The sequence below is a fragment of the Dipteris shenzhenensis genome, chromosome 12 (genome assembly GCF_047967505.1).
Source record: "Dipteris shenzhenensis isolate YYH24624 ecotype China chromosome 12, Dip_SZ_1.0, whole genome shotgun sequence".
Taxonomy (NCBI): Eukaryota; Viridiplantae; Streptophyta; class Polypodiopsida; order Gleicheniales; family Dipteridaceae; genus Dipteris; species Dipteris shenzhenensis.
Window position 1 is genome coordinate 33,341,439 of NC_141607.1, and position 22,000 is coordinate 33,363,438.

Consider the following 22,000-nt stretch of genomic DNA (forward strand, 5'->3'; position numbering starts at 1 on the left):
TTTTGCACTCACATGGCACCATTGTAAAGCATTGTTTTCTATTTTCCCACATTTGTGCATATTAGTTTTAGCCTTATAAAGCCTCTTGACTATTCTCATATGATTTTTCGCACAAGCCTTGCCATAGATTGGATGATATATTGCAGCTCTATTCACCAATAGTTCAGATTGCCAACAGATTTAGATAATGTATTTCACAGGCACTTTGAGTACATGTATTGCATCATGTATACTACTAGCAACCTCAATTTGTTGGCATCTTCTAAGTTGGACAACTCTAATTATGACATATGGAAATACTGAATGGAGATCATTCTTGTACTTCAAGACAAATGGGAGTATGTTGATAGGTCTACACCTCGACCATGTAGTGCATGAGTGGCAACACCATGCCCACCATTGCCCAACCACAAGTAGAAGGGTCTACACCTATACCAATAATGTCCACACCTACAATAGATCCTGCCATTGCCCGAGCACATGTAGAATGGGACAAGAAAGACAAATATGCATATCATTTGATTAAACAAAATGTGTAAGAGGTTATGCTTGGACAGCTCAACACAGTGAAGACATCCAAAGAAGCATGGAATATGTTTGCAGCTCTTTATGAGTCTAAGAGTGCATCCAAGATTCTCACACTAACAAACCAGATCAATAAAATTTTCCACAACAGCTATGAAACCGGTCATGCTTATGCACTCAAGATCAAGGATTACAATAATCAACCTGCAGTACCAAGAGTGATCATAAATCTTGCATAAATGGTTCAAGTCATTGTGAATGGACTTGGAGAGGGATATGAGAATCTAGTCCACAGTATTGCCATCCAAAGACAAGTACCAAAACTCTTTAGCTACAGTCAGTGTTACTTGATGAAGATCTAAGGACTCAAGCCAGTCAAGCATGGAAAGATCAATCCAATGACCAAGCATTCGTAGCCTCAAATAGAGATAGAGATAGAGGTAGAGGAAGAAATAGAGGCGAAGGTAGGGCATCTCATAAAAGTGGTCAGCAGCATCAAAATCAACAACAACATCACTAGCATTAGCGTCAGTATCCAAGAGGAAATCACTCCAATAGAGGAAGATTTCAAGGAAAATGGAATGCATCCACCAATGTGTCAAACATTTAGTGTAACTATTGTCATAAGTTTGGACACTATGAAAGAGATAGTCACTAGAAGTAGTATGACCAAGGAGGTCAATCTAGCAACAATAGAGGGAATTTTTGTGAAGAGGAAATCACCATGGTGTACATTCAAGCCAAAGTAATTATGCCAATGAACCTCAAATAATGTATCTTGCCAGTGAGGATATGCAAAATACTGACAAGTGTACATTGACATTGATTGTAATTCCAAAGTGGAATGTAGTTTTAGAGTTGATCAAGCAAATTAAGATCCTTGGTACATCAAAAGTCGTTCTTCATCACACATAACAAAACATTAGGAATGGTTCATAGAGATAAAATCATTAGAAGGAGCCAAGAATGTTATCTACATGGAAAATAACACTCCAAATATAGTCCAAGGGAAAGGCATTGTCTCTATGAAAAGTTTCATTAGTAAGAAAGGATTGGTAAAAGATGTACTCTATGTTAGCTCTATGTTCCAAAGCTCGACAAGAACCTCTTGTTAGTTTGGAAAATGACGGAACACAACTATTGAGCCATATTAAATGGAGATGAATGTACAACCAAGGATAAATCTAGACGATATCAGCTAGTGGGAAAAGTAGTCAAGGAAGGACGCTTGTTTTGAATGCTTGCTTCAGTACCAAACTTGCATGCCATGTCAGCTTAGTAGCAATTGATGCTACTTTCAATTGTATGGCATAAGAGATGCACATGTCAATTTAAAAGCTTGATGCAACTAAGAAAGTAGAATGTGGACTTGGAATTCCTAAGCTATAATTTCTAGGAAAATTTTACAAAGCATTGTTGCTTTGGTAAACAAAAAAGAACCAAGTTTGGCAGAAGCACTTCTCAAGCAAGAGGTATTCATATAGATGTATGGGATTATGCACAGACCCATAGCATTAATGCTTCAAAGTGAAGTGCAATAGAAATGGAAGCATTCAAAGATACAAAGCCAGACTAGGTGCAAAAGGTTTTGCACAACAATATGGTCAAGATTATGATGAGAGTTATGCTCCAATAGCAAAGATGGGCTCCATAAGATTTTTTATATCACTAGTGACCCTCGGAAAATGGAATGTGTACCAACTGGATGTCAAAAATGCAATTCACAATGGTTACCTAGATGAGGAAGTCTACATTCAACAACCAATAGGGTCTGTTGAACCAAGGAAAGAGCATCAGGTTTGCCAACTCAAGAAAAGTCTCTACGGCTTAAAGCAAACACCCAAAATTTGGTGTATCAGAATTGATAAGTATATGCTAATATGGGATACTTGAATTCCAATGTAGATCATACTCTTTGCTACAAAGTTCAAGGGGAATACATTACTATCGTACTTGTATGTAGATGATCTGATTGTGATAGGAAGCTCTCATAGCTTCATCACAGCAAACTTAAACAAGACTTATCTGCAAAGTTCAGCATGAAAGATCTTGGACTTATGCACTATTGTCATGGTATTGAGTTCTAGATAGACTCAGACAGCACCTTCATGAACTAGCAAAAATATGTCCCTAGTCTCCTAAAGAAGTTTCATATGGCAGAGTGCAAGATTATAGCCACTCCCATGGAGTAGAGTTTGAAACTTACAAAAGATCCAAAAAAGCCTACATTCAATGACAAGTACTACCAGTAGCTCATTGAATCTCTTATATATCTGACTATCTTCAGGACAGATATTTGTTATGTAGTAAGTCCACTTGCACATTTTATGGAAAATCCAAAACAAACATCAGAGGTACAATACAGTTTGGAATAGAATATTGTAACTCTAATGTATCTAAAGGGGTGTTATCGAATGTAATGTTCATTACCTTATTCCATTTCCCCTAATCATCATCTTGAGGAAAGGCCTACTTCATGATGTTGATCTTGAGGGAATGTGTTGAGGATTCATCTCAACATCATGTGTTATCATATGTGCATAGCACTAAACATAGAGTGCTAAAAGGCACAAGGGTTGGAAACCCTAACCTTAACCCTAAAGGGGTTTGTATATATTCATTATTTTTAGTTAAATCTAGCTACAATTAGTCATTTGTGGTGTGCTCTCTAGTTGTTCCCTCTCTCCTCATCATCTCCACTCTTCTCCTCTCCCTCTCCATATTAATTCAGCATTTGTCCAAAGAATTAGCAATATGAAAGACGCTAAATTCCACTCATGAGAGCAAAACTTTAGTGACCTACCTTAACTAAATCTAAAGTTGGACACTATCAGAATGAGAGATGAAAAATCATCTAAACGACATGAAGTTATCAAAGGTAGAATGAATGAAAATGGAATTTATTTGGAAAGCACATATTCTAGAGTCTGTCCCGATCCTTTAAAGGCTTCAAGGTGGCAATATTGGCAAGGCATGGCTATCAAGTCATATAACTGATAAGCCTATCGATCTAAGAGGAGGATAAAAGAAAAGGAGCTATGGAAGACTCTGTGGAAGGTACATTGGTTGCAAAGATGTGCTACAAATAGATGCAGTTCAAAGATAAGAAGCCTTTAAAAAATGTAGGTATACTGGTAGCTCATGGTCTAATTCTAGACAAACCAAGAGCAATAAAAGTCAACAAAGATCACAATTTAATGCAAAACAAAAGTCACGTACAAAGATCAAGGTGAACTGTCTTATTTTTGGCAAGTTTGGTGACATTGCTAGAGATGGTTGCAACAAGCATAAGATGGGCAAGGCAACAAAAGGTAACATGCATCATAGGGCTTATATAGTGGAAGTTGAATGTGTCTCTAAAGGGTCAGGGAATGAAGATGCCTCACACAAGGTGTTGTCAATGGTAAAAGAGTCAATTAAGCCCAAAAAGTCAAAAAGGATCTAGGACATCTCCAAACCATTAGGACATGCACAAATTTGCTAGTATCAAAGGATTTTGTGATTGAGACATATGGTTTGTGGTTTCAGGCTAATCAAAGCACATGTATTGGGAAGGATTGGTTCAAGACACTTGATCTAATAGAGGTATTACATATTTTCATCTATGAGACAACCATTTACATCCAATTAAAAGGATTATTAATATCCCAACTCAAAGCTTCCAAATGATAACATCATCCATTTTTTTTGTGTTATTTGTGCTAGGACTAACTATGAGTCTCTTATCAATCTTTAGCGTGCTGAGATAACAAGACTTCAGTTTTATGTGATGACGAGAAGATCATCCCAATATGCTCACAAAAAATGAAACCATAACGCATGGATATTGTGAGATGGTGTTTGCTATACAAATTAGCATGCATGCACATAATAGTTTAATCTATGGCACCGAAGGTTTACCCTCACTTCATAGACATGCAATTTCTTGCATGTGAAAACATGGTCACTAGCTTCCTTTAGTCAAGGGTTCGATTTGGGTGAACGATGCAATGAGCTAATGAGTTGTTTATAGTGCATGTCATTGCTTGTAGGCTTTTCTTATTCTTTTGTCGATCTCAAATTCTATTGCATATGTGTTGCTACACTTTTGCATTCTTGCATACAAAATTTCTTCAGTAGATTATCTTTGTATTAACTCATGAAGGTGCTTTTTGAACCTGTCCAAAATTCTATGCTAGGACAATAATCCATGATTCCAAGATCTTTCACTTTAGTCTTGAAAAATACATCTTGTTTCTGTTTCCTGATGAGGTTTTCATTACTTCATGAGACTATCAAATTATCTAGTGCAACGTTGATATCTTCCCCTTGAACTTTGTATTAGAAAGTATGATCTACATAAGGGTTTGTGTATCCATGGTTAAGAAAATATTTCTCACATCTATTATACCAACTAGTTGAAGCATGATTCAAACCATAGAGACTCTTCTTTAGTCTGCATCTTGATTTGATTTTCAAGTTTCAACATATCATTGAGGTTGTTGCATGTAAACCTCTATCCAAATATCCATTGAGAAATTAATTCATAACATTTAATGACGCATATTCCATTTTCTATTGGTTCCCAATGAAACCAAATACCTGATAGTATTCATTTTGGCTACTAGAGAATAGATTTCTTCATCATCTTGTCCATATTGTTGTGCAAATCCTTTTGCAACAAGTTTTGCTTTATGTCTCTCAATGCTACCATCTATAATGTACTTAAGCTTTTATACCAATTCATCTGCATTTGCCTTCTTTCTTGGTGGCAAATTACACAATTCCTAAGTGGCTCTCTTATACAATGCATCCATTTCTTCATTCATTGCCTTGGACTGTTCTAGCTACTGAACTATATCTTCAAAATATATTGGCTCTTTTTTTTGCATGATTGTTGTGATAAGAGCACAACTTATCCTTTCAACTTGGATTGCTCTTTTCCATTCTAAATATAAGTCAAACTTGCTGCTTGGTTTCTTTCCTCTGGTTGATCTTCTAAGCTCTTATTATTCTTCTGGTTGTTCTAGTAGCTCTTTGGTATCTTCTTTTGTTTGTCCTACCATTCTTGGATCCTTCCGAAGTTTACATGTCTGTAAACCAAACATTATGTCTTATCATATGAGAAGATGCACCACTTTCAAAATACCGTGGACCTTGATCATTTTCTTCTGCATCGTTGGCATGCTAACTACAATTACATTATAATTATGTGGTGAACTACATTTGATACCCAAAGATGCTCAAAACTACTAAAATTTATGCGAAAAGAAGTTACTTTTTGTTTATTGAACCCTAGTTCAAATAAGATCCAAGTCGGATAGATATTCACCACGATATGATGCACTTAAAAAAGGTGGTTTTCAACTTCGAAAATAAACTTTCCATCACCACCACCTTGCCACTCTACCAACAGGCATCCATAACTAAGTACTACTGTCAATCTATATAATTGAAATTTTGTGAAGTTCATTCTTTAAACTGACCTAAGGTCTTAAAAAACTGGTAAATTTTCCAATTCACAATGCATTAAACAAAGCACAACATTTGAAGCAAGAAAATGATGGCAGGCACGCATTCCAGATTGATGAGATCTCCCCAACCTACCGCATACAGGGTCAGAGTATTCAGAGGATTGCACTCCACGAGGCAACCCCCGCTGATGCCCTAGCTCCTCCTTTCCCTAGGAAAGACACTGTTTGGGAGGTGGTAGCCAACATCACCGCTTGGAACATTTGGGTGGCTCGCTACAATCTCGTGATGGGAGAGCACCCGGTTTCACCCTCGGCTACCTTGGTTGCCATCTGGCAGGATATCATTTACACTCTACGGTCCACCTCGGAGCGTGGGACTCCAAGCTCCAAGGCGACTATTGACAGGCGTGCTCGTTTCTGCAAGGCTTCACCTGCAAGTGTTTTCTACATTTACACTCCACGAGGGATTCGCTGGCTGTATAGTCCCCCCACTTGGCTATTAGCCCCAGTTCCCGAGATCCCCTAGGCAATGAGTTGGGCTTCTCTGAAACTGGCCGATTTTTCTTTCAACCTTTTCTGATTTTTTTATACTCAACACCTTCGGGATTGTCGTCTTGTATGAAATCTTTCAAGCATTAATAGAAGGTTCCTTTCTTTGGAAAAAAAAAAAGAAAGAAAATGATGACAGGGCTTTCAAATATACGTGCAAATTGCTTGTTAGTAGAGAGGTGTGCCTAGTAAGCATAGTGTTGATGTGGCAAAGTACAAAGTGCAAGAAAATGATGACATGGCTTTTAAGTATACATGCAAATTGTTTGTTAGAAGAGAGGTGTGCCTAGTAAGCATAGTGTTGATATGGCACATTGTGCTAATGTGGCAATTAGTTGATGGGACTAGCACGTGTCTTATGATGTGACAAGATGTGGCTTCCTGACATGGCTTGTCGACATGACAATACTAACGTGGTTACTGGCCGTCCATGTGAGTTGGTTGCTTGCCGCTAACATGGCACTTTGACACATGTACCATATCCTATCTACCACAAGTCACTCGATCTGCCACATCAAAGACTTCATGGCTGTGGGTTGTCTATGCGGTTGACTTGCTACTTCTTGTTGATCTCCATCTTTGTGTCACTCTTTGCTTGGGTTTGCCTTAGCTTCCTATTAGCATTGCTTCTCTACGTTTTGCACACCGTCGTCATCATGTGCCTTTTGTTGCTTGGTTTGCAGGCTATTGTTGTAGCTCAATTCCTACTGTAGTAGTAGGTTTAGTCCTGTCTACATTGCTTGTTACTATCCATTGCTTGTTGATATCCGACATGCTTGTCTATTGCCTAGCATCTGCTCAAATCGACCATAAGAAAACAAAGCATCTGCATGGGACAAGGTAAGATAGTATTGGAAGTAACATCCAATTAGATCATGATTACCTCCATGCAAAAGCATCTCAATTGCTAAGCTAACAAACATCATAATCTAATTGATAATTAGCAAGGAGGGCAACCCTTGGTTAGTTCAACCAGGAGGAGATGCAAATTCAAAGTGCAACGACTCATAGCGCAAGGACTTCTTTCCCTCTTTTCACCATTTACAAAATCCGCATCTCATCTTCGCTAACGCAACTTAGGGTTAGGCCTCCTAGTCAACAATCCACTAGTATTACTTGCCTCATTACTGATTCAATTCACATTTCAGGTGAGTGGAACCGTAATAATAAAGGAAGACCAAGATAGTGACGGGCACCTTATTGGGATGACACATTGGAAAGCATGCCGAAAAAACTCAGCCTAGGGAGCCACTTCGAGCACAAACCCCACACCATCTGTTCCGAAAACTTCAAATTCCCCAAACAATGGGTAACCAATGTATTTGAGAGCGAGAGAGAGAGAGAGAGAGAGAGAGAGATTTAACAATGGTGAAAATCATCCAGTACCTATACCTAAAGCATGTGCGTTTCAACCGATTTTACCTACAAATAAGTGTCAATTCACACAAGTACATCCGATGCTAACCGCAAAGCATACAGGGTTCATCCTATCTTTTGCCATCACACAGCCCAATAAATGCACGTTATCCTTGGCTAGTCCATACCCGTGGGATGATATGGAGTCTGTCTAGGGTTTCATTTCAGATCTTTGTATAAAACTGTGTTTATCTTTAAGTCTGCCGGACCTTTTAATTTGCACCTTTCCTACCGTGTTGTATTATATTTTCTTCAAGGATTGAGCCATTGTAGCACTTTTTTTCAGCTCAGCAAAATCATTTCTACAGGGATTCTCTTCCAGGTCAACCCATGGTATCCTCTTCCACAGGTTTTACAGAAATTCTCTTCCAGAAAATTTCTCCAGCTGCGCAAAATTGTTTTCCCTACTCCAATACCCTTATTACATGCATAACAAAGAAAAAATGTGTAATTCAAACATTAACTAAACAATCAGACAGTAAACCACCAGACTTGGTCCTTTGATGGGGCTACATGCATGACCATTAACTTGCATGACAGAACTGAAATAGAAGAAGAGGAAACTAATTGACATCACCACCACTTAGGACTCCTAGAAAGTACTCAGCTACAAATATTAAAACCAGAGAGAAGAACCTTTCCAACATAAGCATAAAATTATACCCTGTTCTCTGTGGAAATGTTAAAAGCAAGTTGAGCTCATTCATGTATCTTAAACTCAGCTATAATTTACAAATTCCTCAAATTGCAAAAATGATCCATGTACAATAAGCAAATGAAAAAAACCCTCCCACTCCTGCCCCCCCCTGGGAAAGACGACTGGGACAAACTAAGAGACAAGGAATGGAAAAAAGGGACTTATCTTGGCTCCAAGCTAGTGTCTAAAATGCCTAACACCTGTGGTAAGCATAGTTACTTCATACTTGTTGCAGCAGTCTATTGCATCCTGATCCTTCACACTCCCACCTGGCTGAACTATGACACCCACATTTGCCTTGCATGCCTCTTCCACAGCATCATTCCAAGCTGCATAGCTCCCGAAAGCAAAGTCAATCAGAAGCTTTTATTGAGCCAGCACTCGGCATAACATTCCGTGATTGGAGTACAAAATTTCCACATCAATTTAAACTTAAATCTCACCAAAAGGGAAGAACGCATCACTGGCAAGGGCAGCGCCCTCAGCCTCCTTCCCGGCCTTTTCAAGGGCGATTTGCAAACTTTTAACACGGTTCGGTTGCCCACTGCCCATGCCTAGCATACGATTATCCTACAAAAGGCCCAGCATGTGATCATCATCTCTTCCACCCACTCATGTACAAGCAATTTGCAATGTGCTCAATTGAACATACTGTTGTGCTGCATGTGCAACATTGTCCTTTTTAACAATCATTAGCAGACACGGTCGTCTCAAGACTGAAATAAGGGGGCAGGAAGAAAGGTAAAAGGGAAAAGGGTGACGATGTATTCCTTTATGTATATATGTCCTTGTTTTACACAAGCGCAAGCGCGCGCCTCCGTGTGTGTGTGTGCGCGCATGCATGGGTGCACAGGTGCATGAAAGAGAGAGAGAGAGAGGGGGGGGGGGGGTTGTTCAAGTTCACGAAAAAACATCATTGTGAGATCAAACTGAAAAATTAAGTGCCCTAAATATGACGATACAATCATATTTTGCTTACTACACATCAGGAATGCCATTTAAAAAAAGCAATGACCACATGGCAGATGTCTTTCGTAAAACACAGAAGTGTACATGGATGCAGTAACACATGTTCGATAACATTATCGTGTTAGCTTCTCAACACAAAAATTATTACCTACCCATCCTTCTCTTCATAAGCCGGGAGGACACAGTAGTCCTATAACTATACTAGGAACAACGTTGGCAAGGAGCCAAGATCCGATTCTAGTACATGGAAAAAGAATGCACGTTACATTGAAGAAATAGAAGCCATTGCAACAGGAGTATTGAGACATGATTATTCATGGGTAATTCTAAGCAGTATCGCTCATCAAGTTTAACTTTCAAGTCCTGCCTATCGGAAGTACAATGCAATGACATTTTCACCCTGCGACAAAACCTGCTTACTCGTTCGTAAGTTCATCTTCTTTTTTCGTTTTCCAAAGCAAAGACCTTCAGTGAATGCGTGAGAGGAACCAACCGTACAAATTACTTACCCATGTGGCACTGATCCTGGAAGAAAGTACAAGAAAAAGTCTTGCCCGTTGTCCAGCCGGCTTCTAGAGAGCCCAACTCACTGCCTACGGAATCTCAGCACCTCCCATCCACTCGCATCTACTGCCACATGCCTATGGGCAGTTCCCAGGGCCACCATCCAAAAGAAATACATAATATTCCATGGACGAAGGCTGGTCTACATGTACGCCCAGAATCCGGTAATGACCTCCTCTGGCACATAATGCTCTACCCAATGCTGCTCTCTTGAAGGGATCAAGGCGGCCACATCTAGCTGTACACATTGATCGATGCGTGTAGTGAATAAGAAGAAGGGCACCTCTGTAATTCTCTTTAAGTGCCCTACTCTAGAAGGCCAGAACCACTCACTCCCGTCCAATGTACCTCTCGTAGGGGCAGCTCTCCCACAACCAAAGCCGCTATCCAGACTGGTCTTGCCCCAAAATGACCAGTACAGGGTCAATCGTCCATCCCGTACCGAGGTGACCCAGAACCCTGATCCGTTGCCACTCAAGCATATCGAAGGCCTCGTCCAGCCCTGGATCTCCCTCTAAATCTGTAACCAACCTTCAAAGAATTAAAGGGCAGTAGTCTTCATCTAAATGGAAATGCTTTACAGCAGGGGCTCACCCCTGCACTGATCTGTCTGCAAATCCTCTAACTGTCTTCAGAGCATCCAAACCAAGTGCACCACTAGAATCCAACTGGCAAGGCAGTCTCAACCATCCACTTCTGACTTGACCCAACTGAGAGGCATCCAGGCATCCAAACCATTGGCAAGCTGAGCTCAAGCAGCCTCAAGGTGCCACTCTACCATCCTGCATAAGTACCCCTCCTACGTTGTTCCGACATGCATCTGCTTGGACAGCGAAGGGTTTGTGAAGATCTGTTAAAATATTAACAAGATCTGAGCAGATTTTTTCCTTCAAAGGAAGTGGATCTCATGCATTAAAAACTCGCTTTTCTTGGCATTGACAAGCAACTTATGCTTCCACAGCTCCTCAAAAACAATTGCCAAGTGCTTCTTATGTTCAGCCTCATTCTAAGAGAACACGATGATGTCATCAAAGAAGGTGCCAACAAAGGCTCAGTGTTCTCTAAAAATCATGTCCATCATTCTATTGAAGGTGGCAGGTGTATTGAGGGCTCTGTAGTCAATGCAAATCCGCCAGGATCCGCCGTCCTTCTTCTGGACCAAGAGCACAAGTGACCAGTAGGGTGAAGAGCTGGGCTGAATCAACCCCTTCTCCAACACGTCCTTGACCTGGTTCATTATTTCCTCTTACTTGGCTGCACTGACCCTGTAAGGAGGTCGGTTAGGAGGGCTGCTACCAGGGATTATATCTATCGTATGGTCTTCTGGAGTTTCAGAGAGCAACTCTTGTGAACATTCCTTAAACGGAAAAAGAAAATCTGTCCGCTGTTTTTCCAGCTTAGAAAAATGAGACTCTTCTTCTACTGACTTCTTTTCAAATGCAAGCACTATGTACGCTGAAAGGTGCTTTTTCATTACGTTGCAATGGCAGAAGTAGATACAACAGGGATGGATTCTCCCTTCAGCTTAGCATCAAGAACGTGGGTTTTGCCACGGTGAGTGATTGTGATTGTTTTATTCTTTGTATCCAAAACAGCCCTAGCACAAAAGTGCCAGGGTATCCCCAGTAACACATCACAACCATTCAACGGCATAATATAGAACTCTTCCATGTCCACGTAGCTCTAAATATGCATCCTCAACTTGCATATCCCGACTAGCTGAGCCCCGGGCAAGCCATATCAGCATCACACAAAGGACCCATATCTTCTGTCTCTATTCCCGACTTTCTAGCCAGCTCTGGAGCAATAAAGTTGGCCTTGGCTCCTGGATCAAAGAACATCACAACTGTTTGGTCTTCTTATCTTGCCCCATGCCCCACATAGCTCTGTAGCATCTGTATTCTGAACAGCCCCAATCAAGTCTGGCAAAAGACTAGCAGTAGGTTTGGGCTTCTTATTCCTCTGATCATTCCTCTTCTCTTCCTTACGCTCACCCAACTCAATCAGAGGGAACTTTCTCTTCTTGTGTGGGCACTCAAAAGCCCTATGTATTAGAATTATTATTATATTCTAGGCAATGGCCAATGTCTTGTATTAAGTAGGTTAGGGGGACTTTTCTCTCATTGAGGTTTTTCCCCCTAACCACCAATCCCTAACTACGGTTAGTGGATAGGATAGGGTTTTGTCACTTAGACAAAACCCCTCACTCTCATTTTATACTCACTCATTCTATTCACTTATTCAGTACACTTACGTTTGCTCTCACTCTTGCTCATTGCTCACCTTTCTCTCACATTTAGTATCAGAGCGGGTTTTCCTTGCTCTTGCTCCTGCTACACAACTACCCGTCCTCCTGCTCCAGCTCGCGACCTCCATTCCGTACAGTCCGTAAGATTGTATGGATTTCGTACCACCGTACAATTTTGCGCGGCTCCATCGCATTCCTCACCTGTAGCTCCTACAAGCATTCCGTACAGCACCACCGTCCATACACCCGTACGGTTCCGTACCAATCCAACGCCACTGTCTATATTACAGTAGTGCAGGTCGCCCTACAAGCTTGCAGAGTCCGTACTAGCTTCGGTATCCACAATTCCGTACAACTCCGTCTGTCAGCCGTACTGCTTCGTACGTACTACCGTTCTGCATTCCGTATTGCACATGCCAACCATACAAGTCGTCGTACTGCATACCGTACAGCTGCATCAACGCCACCATTCCGTACAGGATGTACAGTCCATATTGTACTTTCCATACAGATCGTCCTTACTCCGAAGTACCCGCCTGCAGTCAACGTGCGTACAGCCGTATAGTCCGTACTGTACGGACTGTTGCAGTTTTTCACAATAGGGTGTCTTTACAGGGTACTCTAACAAGGTGGTTATTTGCCGATTCTCTTTGCATGTGGATCTTGGAAGGTTATTTTGTCAGGCATTTGTGCAAAGAGCCATTGTCTGGCCTGCATTTCGGGTGCACATTTGGGGCTTTTGCATTTTTTACAAAGAATTGTAAAAATTTGGGGGTTTTTCATTTGTTCCTTTCAGGTGCAATTTCTTGCAAAAATTTGGGGCTTTTGCATTTCAGATGCAATTTGGCAGTTGAAAGAGCATTAGGGAGATTTGCAAGCAGTTCTGGACTCAGTGTGAGTCAAATTGCAAACTTTTGCCACTTTTTGCAAATTTTCTTTACAGATTTTTGGGCATTTGCAGAGCATTGTGGTGCATTTCAAGCCTTTGATAGGCTGTAACAATAATTGTCACTGTGAGCATATTTTCTTTGGCAGACTCTGGTTGTGTATTTTACATCCCAAGAAGGGATTCTACTTATCCAGTTTGCTGTGTTTTCTTGTGTTTTTTGGCAGAAATGGCTCAGAACAACCCCAATGAGGTGTTTGGAGTCCTCACACAAGAGGATAAGTTGGATGGCACCAACTACTCCTTGTGGAGTTTTATGGTTCGCAACATCTTGGTTGGCAAACATCTTTGGAATTATGTCAATGGAGATGAGGCAAGGCTGGATTCTGTAGCTACACTTGTCACTCCTACAGCTGGAGGCAGAGGTAGAGGTCAAAATACAGCACAAGTAATTGGAGCAGCTGCTGCTCCAGTGGCTCCCATAGCAGAGCAAAAAAAAGATGGGATTCTAGGGATGCACAAGCTCTTTCTGTGATTTCTCTTTCTGTCAAGAGGTTCATTATTCCTCACATTTGGTCATGCAAGACCTCAAAGGCAAATTGGGAAATTTTAGAGAGTATGTTTGCAGCAAGAAATAATGCTAGAGTTTCCTTCTTGAAGAGAGAGTTATCTCATACGCATATGGTGCACATTTGGGGCTTTTGCATTTTTTACAAAGAATTGTAAAAATTTGGGGGTTTTAGTTCATTTGTTCCTTTCAGGTGCAATTTCTTGCAAAAATTTGGGGCTTTTGCATTTCAGATGCAATTTGGCAGTTGAAAGAGCATTAGGGAGATTTGCAAGCAGTTCTGGACTCAGTGTGAGTCAAATTGCAAACTTTTGCCACTTTTTGCAAATTTTCTTTACAGATTTTTGGGCATTTGCAGAGCATTGTGGTGCATTTCAAGCCTTTGATAGGCTGTAACAATAATTGTCACTGTGAGCATATTTTCTTTGGCAGACTCTGGTTGTGTATTTTACATCCCAAGAAGGGATTCTACTCATCCAGTTTGCTGTGTTTTCTTGTGTTTTTTGGCAGAAATGGCTCAGAACAACCCCAATGAGGTGTTTGGAGTCCTCACACAAGAGGATAAGTTGGATGGCACCAACTACTCCTTGTGGAGTTTTATGGTTCGCAACATCTTGGTTGGCAAACATCTTTGGAATTATGTCAATGGAGATGAGGCAAGGCTGGATTCTGTAGCTACACTTGTCACTCCTACAGCTGGAGGCAGAGGTAGAGGTCAAAATACAGCACAAGTAATTGGAGCAGCTGCTGCTCCAGTGGCTCCCATAGCAGAGCAAAAAAAAGATGGGATTCTAGGGATGCACAAGCTCTTTCTGTGATTTCTCTTTCTGTCAAGAGGTTCATTATTCCTCACATTTGGTCATGCAAGACCTCAAAGGCAAATTGGGAAATTTTAGAGAGTATGTTTGCAGCAAGAAATAATGCCAGAGTTTCCTTCTTGAAGAGAGAGTTATCTCATACGCATATGGATGAGGGAGATTCCATGAATGCTCACCTCACAAAGCTTCAGGATTTGAGGGAACAGTTGCTGAATATAGATGAAGTTATTCCGGATTCAAAGATGATAACCACCACTCTGAATTCCATTCCTCGGTCTTATATCATGGTTTCCATACCTCGCTAAATTTGTCATTAAGGGAGGGCAGCAATCCTCTCTCTTTCACGAGTTGGTAGGACTTCTGTTGCAGGAAGAGGAGACAAGAAGAAATATGGCAACACGGGCCGACGAGCATGCCATGCTTTCTAAGTTTAAGCCCAAAGAAAAAGGGTAGCAAAAGCAACATGCCAATCAGCCCGCACATCAGCATAAAGCTTATTCTAGACAGCCCTCTTATAAGGCTAACGGTGATGCAGATAAGCCTAAAAAGAAGGGCATTTGTCACTACTGCAAGAAGCTAGGTCATTATATTGGTGAATGCAAGAAGTGCATAGTAAAGAAAAGAAAAGAGATTCAGGTATGGCTGTGTCAGATGCATGAGCTCATAATGCACATGATGGAGGAGATATTACAGCCAACTTTGTGGAAGACCACTATGCTTTTTTGTCTTGCATTTCAGATTTTTCAGTGGATAGTTCAAATACTACAGCCACTATTGAGGATACACTGAATACTTGGTATTTTGATAGTGGTGTTTCTTAGCACATCACTTCTACGAAGAGCCTTTTTGCATCTCTACATCCACCACCTACTAAAAGGAAGGTGACATGTGCAAATAATTCTTCTTCTTCAGAGTGTGGAGTAGGGACATCATCCTCACATCCACGGATGGCACAGATTTCAAAATCACCGATGTTCTTTATGTGCCAGGTATAAAGAAGAATTTGCTTTCAGTATCCTCTCTTAATAGAGGAGGATTTCAGGTCATATTTGATGATGCTAAGTGTGCAGTCAAAGACAAAGAGAATGACTATGCTTTGATGTTGTCTGGCACTGTCTTTTTCAGCTTGACATATATGAGAAAAGATCCGATCTTGCAATTTCAGTGAGCACTCCCACTGCTGCGATGCAAAATGCGGAGTTATGGCATGCTAGGTATGGGCACATGAGCTATGGCATCTTAATGACTCTTCAAAAGCATGCTATGGTTGATGCATTGCCTCCTTTGGAGTCACCTCCTCCTCATGCATGTGAGGGTTGCATCCTTAGCAAGATGCATAGATTTTCTTTTAAGAAGGATGGTGCAGTAAGAGCTACTCGAAAATTACAGCTCATACACAGTGATGTCTACGGTCCCATGAGGACACCTGCTTTTGGTGGTTATCTCTATTATGTTACATTCATAGATGACTTCACCAATTATACTTGGGTCTATGGTCTTAAGGCAAAATCAGAAGTATTTATGCATTTCAAGCACTTTGTGGCTATGGTTGAGAATGAGACGGGACTCAAGGGACAGACACTTCGCACAGAGAGAGGGGGGGAATATATGTCTCATGAGTTTGAGGCATTTTTTAAGGAGAAAGGCATCACGCATCAACTTACAATGAGGCTTACACCTCAGCAAAATAGCAAAGCTGAGCGCAAGAATCACACTCTTATGGAGATGGATAGTACATGCTCACTAGTAAGAAGTTGCCTCACACGTTTTGGCTTGAAGGCCTCGTGTGCAAATTATGTTTTGAATCGGGCTCCCACCAAGGCTTTGAAGACAATCACTACCTATGAGGCATGGCATGGGAGAAAGCCTTCAATGGATCACTTCAGAGTTTTTGGTTATGTTGCATATGCCACGTGCCTGTGGAGTTTCGACATAAGTTGTCAGATGAGGCACTTAAATGCATTTTTGTAGGGTATAGTGCACAAAGCAAAGGCTATCATCTCTACAATCCTGCTTCTCGCAAGATTTTTGTGAGTAGAGATGTTATATTTTCAGAGAATTCAGCACATACACATGCTGAATTTACTATTCCAGCTTCTTCAGAATAGGTTTTTGAGGGGATGCTTCCTATAGCATTCGGTTCCCCAGCTGAGGTTCATGCTGAAAATCAGAATTTACAGCAACCTCCTCCTAATCCACATGCCATATGCTGATTTTGTTCCTCTACAGGGTGTGGATGAAGTTGTCAGGCAAGATATTCAAGAGATACACGCAGCCAAAACAATTCCGAATTGGTTGCTACAGACTCTCAGGGAGAGTAGGCTTGAGGCACCTTTGCCTAGCATAACTCGTAGTGCAGTAAGGCACGCAAGGGGGACTCTTTCTGTTGAGACAGCTTATGCAAGTACTCTTCTTGATGAAGAAGAACTTAACTCCTTTAAAGAAGCCAAAGATAATGTGCATTGAATGCATGCCATGCACAATGAATTGAAGTCCATTGAGAAAAATCAGACTTGGGATGTTGTGGATTTGCCACCAGGTAAGCGTGCCATTGGTACCAAGTGGGTTTTTAAAGTGAAAAGGAAGCCAGATGGGTCCATTGGTAGGTACAAGGCAAGGCTAGTTGTCAAAGGCTATGCACAGAAGAAGGGCATAGATTATGAGGAGACTTTTGCTCCTACATCCCGGATGACCACCAGCAGGTCAATTATTGCCATGGCTGCAAAGTTTGTTTGGAATGTCCATCAGTTGGACATAAAAACACATTTCCTTAATGGGGACTTGCAGGAAGAGGTTTATGTCAAACAACCTCCTGGATTTGAACTTTCTAGCAAAGCACTTCAAGTTTGCAGCTTAATAAAGCTTTATATGGGCTAAAACAAGCCCCACGCGCATGGTATGCCAAGATTGATGCATTCCTGGCAAGGGGTTACATAATAGTCCCAAACGTAAAGAACCCTCTACATCTAGAAGGATGGGGGGGATATTTTGGTCATCATTCTTTATGTAGATGACATGCTGGGGTCAAATGAGGAAATAATTGCATATTTCAAAGCTAAGTTGAAAGCTGAATTTGACATGACAGATTTGGGCATGTTAATTTTTTATTTGGGGATCCAGTTTATACAACACAAGTGTGGCATCATTATGTCTCAGTGAATCCAGGGCTGCAGCAGGCCCAGAAAGACGACATGGTAACTGGAGCAAATAGGTAAACGTGTGCACGTTCACATGCGAGAGAGAGAGAGAGAGAGAGAGAGAGAGAGAGAGAGAATCTTGCAGGATCCAGTAAACTACAAAAAATTAATTGTATGCTCATAACATAGGTTTTCAATAGTTCAAACTTTGACCAAATGTGCTTTCACAAAGCAACACAAGATGACATTTCTGAGGATGGGTCTAGAAAGCCTGTGAGTAAAATATCTCTACACCTCTGAAAGAAAAAATAGACAGTCAGAAACACTTAAGAAGGGCCAAGGGTCACTAACAAACTGACAGAAAGCTGAGGATGTACGGCTGTTGCACACAACATGCACACACATGTTATAGAAATCAAGTAGAGCATTCTTCATTTGCAAAAGCATCAACATAGATCAAACCATACCTACAAAACTGCATTGATTGGAATATAATCAGCAAAAAAGCCAACCTTTGCAACCACGATCGCATTGCTCTTCACATGTTTCACACATAACCATGCAAACCTTGCATCTTCAAGCTGTGAATCTGTTGGATCCTTGCCAGCCACAGCCTTAAAGCCTATCTCATCAGGAGTAATATCATCAGCTTCTTGCACTAACCAACCTCCTCCAATTTGTCGCAAACTGCGTCTTCCTTTTCTGCTTTTTTTAGCTTCAAGAATTCTTAAAGCTTTAGATTTCCCTTTCAAAATCTCTAACCCCTTCTCTGTGTACTTAGGAGCAACAACAATTTCATAAAACATCCGAGTTTCCCCATCCGTTGGACTTCGGAACTCCCTAATCTCACGTGCAAGTACCTGCACCAAGAATGCACTGATTAGTAGTGACCATTTACAAAAACATTCAGAGCCAGTAAGAAAATCCTGTCACAAAACTGGGCAACACACATAATTCTACAACTCATTTTTTTCAAAAAATGGGTGAAGAAAAACAGAAACATATTTTCCCAAGTCCATACATTTGCATGCGAAAAATACCTTTGAAACTTAAAAAACTTAAGCATGAAAGCTTAGTCTCAAGTAAAATTCCAGGAACAGGAAAAATAGTGCCACTCATAATCATAGTTACGGGAAACGCGCGTTTCAGGAGAAAAAATAGGCGAAACGGCATTTCGAGGTTGATCTGGAACAGAAACGGCGTTTCTGTGGGAAATGTTTCCCCTTGGGGGAAACAGCGCATTTCCCCGTTTCACCCCTTGACAAAACAAAAAAATTCCTGCGCAGCCCGTCACTTTTGTCGCCGCCTGTTCGCCGCTCCTTCCTTGCTTGCTGCTGCCCGTTTTGTGTCCTCCCCAGTGCCCAAGGCTCAAGCCTCAAGCCTCAAGCCTCAAGCCGTGTCCTCCCGAGTGCCCAAGGCTCAAGCCTCAAGTGCCCTCAGTCAAGCCATTGAGCCTGTTAAGGAAAAGTGGCACAAGTATGGAGTGACTTTGGTGGCTGATGGCTGGAGCGATGTACAAAGTCACTCATTGGAGGGCATTCTTGCATATTGTCGAGGGTCTTCACTATATATACACTCTTTAGAGTGTGGAGTGCAGCAAAAAACAGCCAAGGTATTAGTGGAAATGTGGGCAGAATCTGTGGAATATGTGGGGCCATCCAATGTTTTGCAACTTGTTTCAGATGGTGAAAATACCAACAAGGCAGCAGGCGCATTATTGGAACAAAGGTACCCTCATATTCAATGGAGTGCATGTGTTGCTCATTGTTTGAATAATCTTTTGAAAGACATTGGCAAATTGGATTGGGTGAAGAATATTATTGCAAGTGGAAGAGAGGCGGTTAACTTTATCACACGACATCACTTTTCTCTTTCATTGTACCGCAAGTTTGCAAGAAAGGAGCTCCTAAAGTATGCAGAGACAAGATTTGCATATAATTTTGTGATGCTTCAAAGGCTCATTGAAATGAAACCTGCACTTAAACAGGTTGTGGCAAGCCCTGAGTGGGATGCATGGCCCACTTCAAAGCAAGCACTTGGGCTGTATTGCTATGATTTGTGTATTGGCAGTGATGATTTTTAGGGTGATGCATCACGCGTCATTGATTTGTGTATGCCTATTGTCAAATTGCTAAAAAAGGTGGATGGAGATGTGCCTTTCATTGGTAAGGTATATGAGGGGATGGATCGTATGATTGAAAATATTAGAGAGAAAGAGAAAGATCCCCAAAGATTAAGGGAGTTGGAAGAGTTGGCTGTGAGTAGGTGGAATCAATATTACTCTCCGATTCATGCAGCTGCCTTTGTGTTGGACCCAAAGTTTCAACACAAGGCAAGTTCACAACAGAGTGATGCAGAGGTGGTGCGTGGTTGGAACCTCACTCTCCAAAAGATGGTATGAACACCGGATGCTCGAAGAACGGTGAAGGACCAACTTGCAAATTACCGCAATAAGGAGGGCATCTTTGGATGGGAAGATGCACAACATGACAGGTAATCATAAATCATTGTAATTTTCAGATTTCAATTATAGGTTGGATCTAGTACTAAATGCAATTTACATTGTGCATGCTTAGTACTACATACATCTGATTTTTTTTTGTTTTGCAAATTCAGATTTAAAGTTGGGGCCGTCACATGGTGGGAGGATTATGGAGACGATTCCCCTCAGCTACAACGGCTTGCCATTCGGATTCTTAGCCAGGGTTGTAGCTCCTCTTCTTGTGAGCGCTTGTGGAGTAGCTTCGCCCACATCCACACAAAGAAGAGGAACTGTCTCGAAGTACATAGGGCTAATGATCTTGTCTTTGTTAATGCAAACTTGCGTTTTCTTAATAAGATGAGACAGGAGTATACACATGACAAGTATATTGGTTTTCATAGACCAGATGGGACCAATGGTACTGATGATGATGATGATGATTCCATGCCAAAGGAGGAGGTTGAGGTTGAAGAGGAGGATCCCATAGATCCGCCAGATGTTGATGTATAGGTCTTATGGGCCAAGGCTTAGGGCCTACACTTTTTGGGCTTTTTACCTTTGTAGTATGTACTCTTTCATTTTTGTCCTGGAGGCTGAGATGGAACTTGGAATTTTGCAATGCCATTTTGTTACTCTTGAGTCATTAGGCAAATTGTAAATGCATGACACATGTGGTGTATATACTATAGTTTAAAATGTATTGGAATTTAGCATTGATGATTGATCATTGGTCGAACTTTAATGTTGTCTTTCTTCATGTATTCTCAAATGTGAGTACTAAATGGTGGCTCCTTTTCCCTCTCGTAAAAGCCCCTTGCTGACGTGGCGTTTCCCTATTTCAGCCCTTTCAAAAAATCCCGAAACGTTTCCGTTTCCCCCCTTGCCGTTTTCGTTGCCCGTAACTATGCTCATAATAAATCTTCAGACTCACACAGCAAGCAGTCGAGGTAAAAAGTGAGGATTTGACTAAAGTAGGCAGTCTGCTCTCCCATTTTTTGGATGCTTGCACAATTTTTTCAAAACAGCACAGCTAAGTTGTTGTGCTTTCCTTCCAGTTTTATCTTGTGAGATACATTGGAATTTGCAAAAGAAGAGCATGGCACAAAGAGAACAGATGAGGTGAAAGCAGAAGCACAATTTATCTAAGCAAGAAACAGATTCTTAAGATGGTTCGTGCAATCTGCAATATACAAAAAGAGTAGCCGCCAATCAGAGGTAATTCATCATAGCTCTTCACCATCAATCAAAATGAGTCTTACACTGCCCTACATGCTCAGGTCCTGAGGGATGAAAATTTAAGGTTATGCAGCCTCTACTCAGGTAACCCCACACCGAACACATTTAGACGTGGGCAACATTATGAAGACAACCAAGGAAAGAAGTAGACCATCAAGGTAGTATATAAAGAGAGAGTCAATGAAGCCCAACTTGCATATCATTGAAAGGAAGTTGAAGGCTCTCTACTCTAGAGAGAAGGAAGCTCTACAATGCGAGGTATGTCACCACCAAGTGGCCTATCTTTTTTAATGCAGCTGTGCAAGGGCCATGCAAATGCAATGAAAAAGCAAATCTACATGATAGCTAGTCTCATGCACTTTTCCCATTCCCTTCTATTTGTTATGCGTCAATGGATACCATCCCAAGGTTTGGGGATTCAGAAACGCTCGACAGAACAAATTATCCTCTTT

At 41.2% G+C, this 22,000-nt stretch overlaps 1 protein-coding gene and 1 pseudogene across 2 annotated transcripts in view; one reads left to right on the forward strand and one right to left on the reverse strand.

The window, feature by feature from the left end:
- Positions 1-8,559: 8,559 nt before the first annotated feature.
- The window catches only part of LOC147896111 (AICARFT/IMPCHase bienzyme family protein), a 46,583-nt gene continuing 33,142 nt past the window's right edge, over positions 8,560-22,000 (reverse strand). Inside the window, exons 9-11 of one of the 2 annotated variants that reach the window (XM_087382385.1) lie at positions 18,343-18,690; positions 9,084-9,210; positions 8,560-8,969 (exon numbers count right to left, since the gene is read on the reverse strand). In XM_087382385.1, the coding sequence (XP_087238511.1) occupies positions 8,818-8,969; positions 9,084-9,210; positions 18,343-18,690 (627 nt within the window). In that variant the 3' untranslated portion in view covers positions 8,560-8,817. Of the gene's footprint in view, positions 8,970-9,083; positions 9,211-18,297; positions 18,691-22,000 lie in introns of those variants that run through there. The other variant, XM_087382386.1, reaches the window with a different exon arrangement.
- On the forward strand, positions 18,810-20,855 carry LOC147896112 (uncharacterized; annotated as a pseudogene).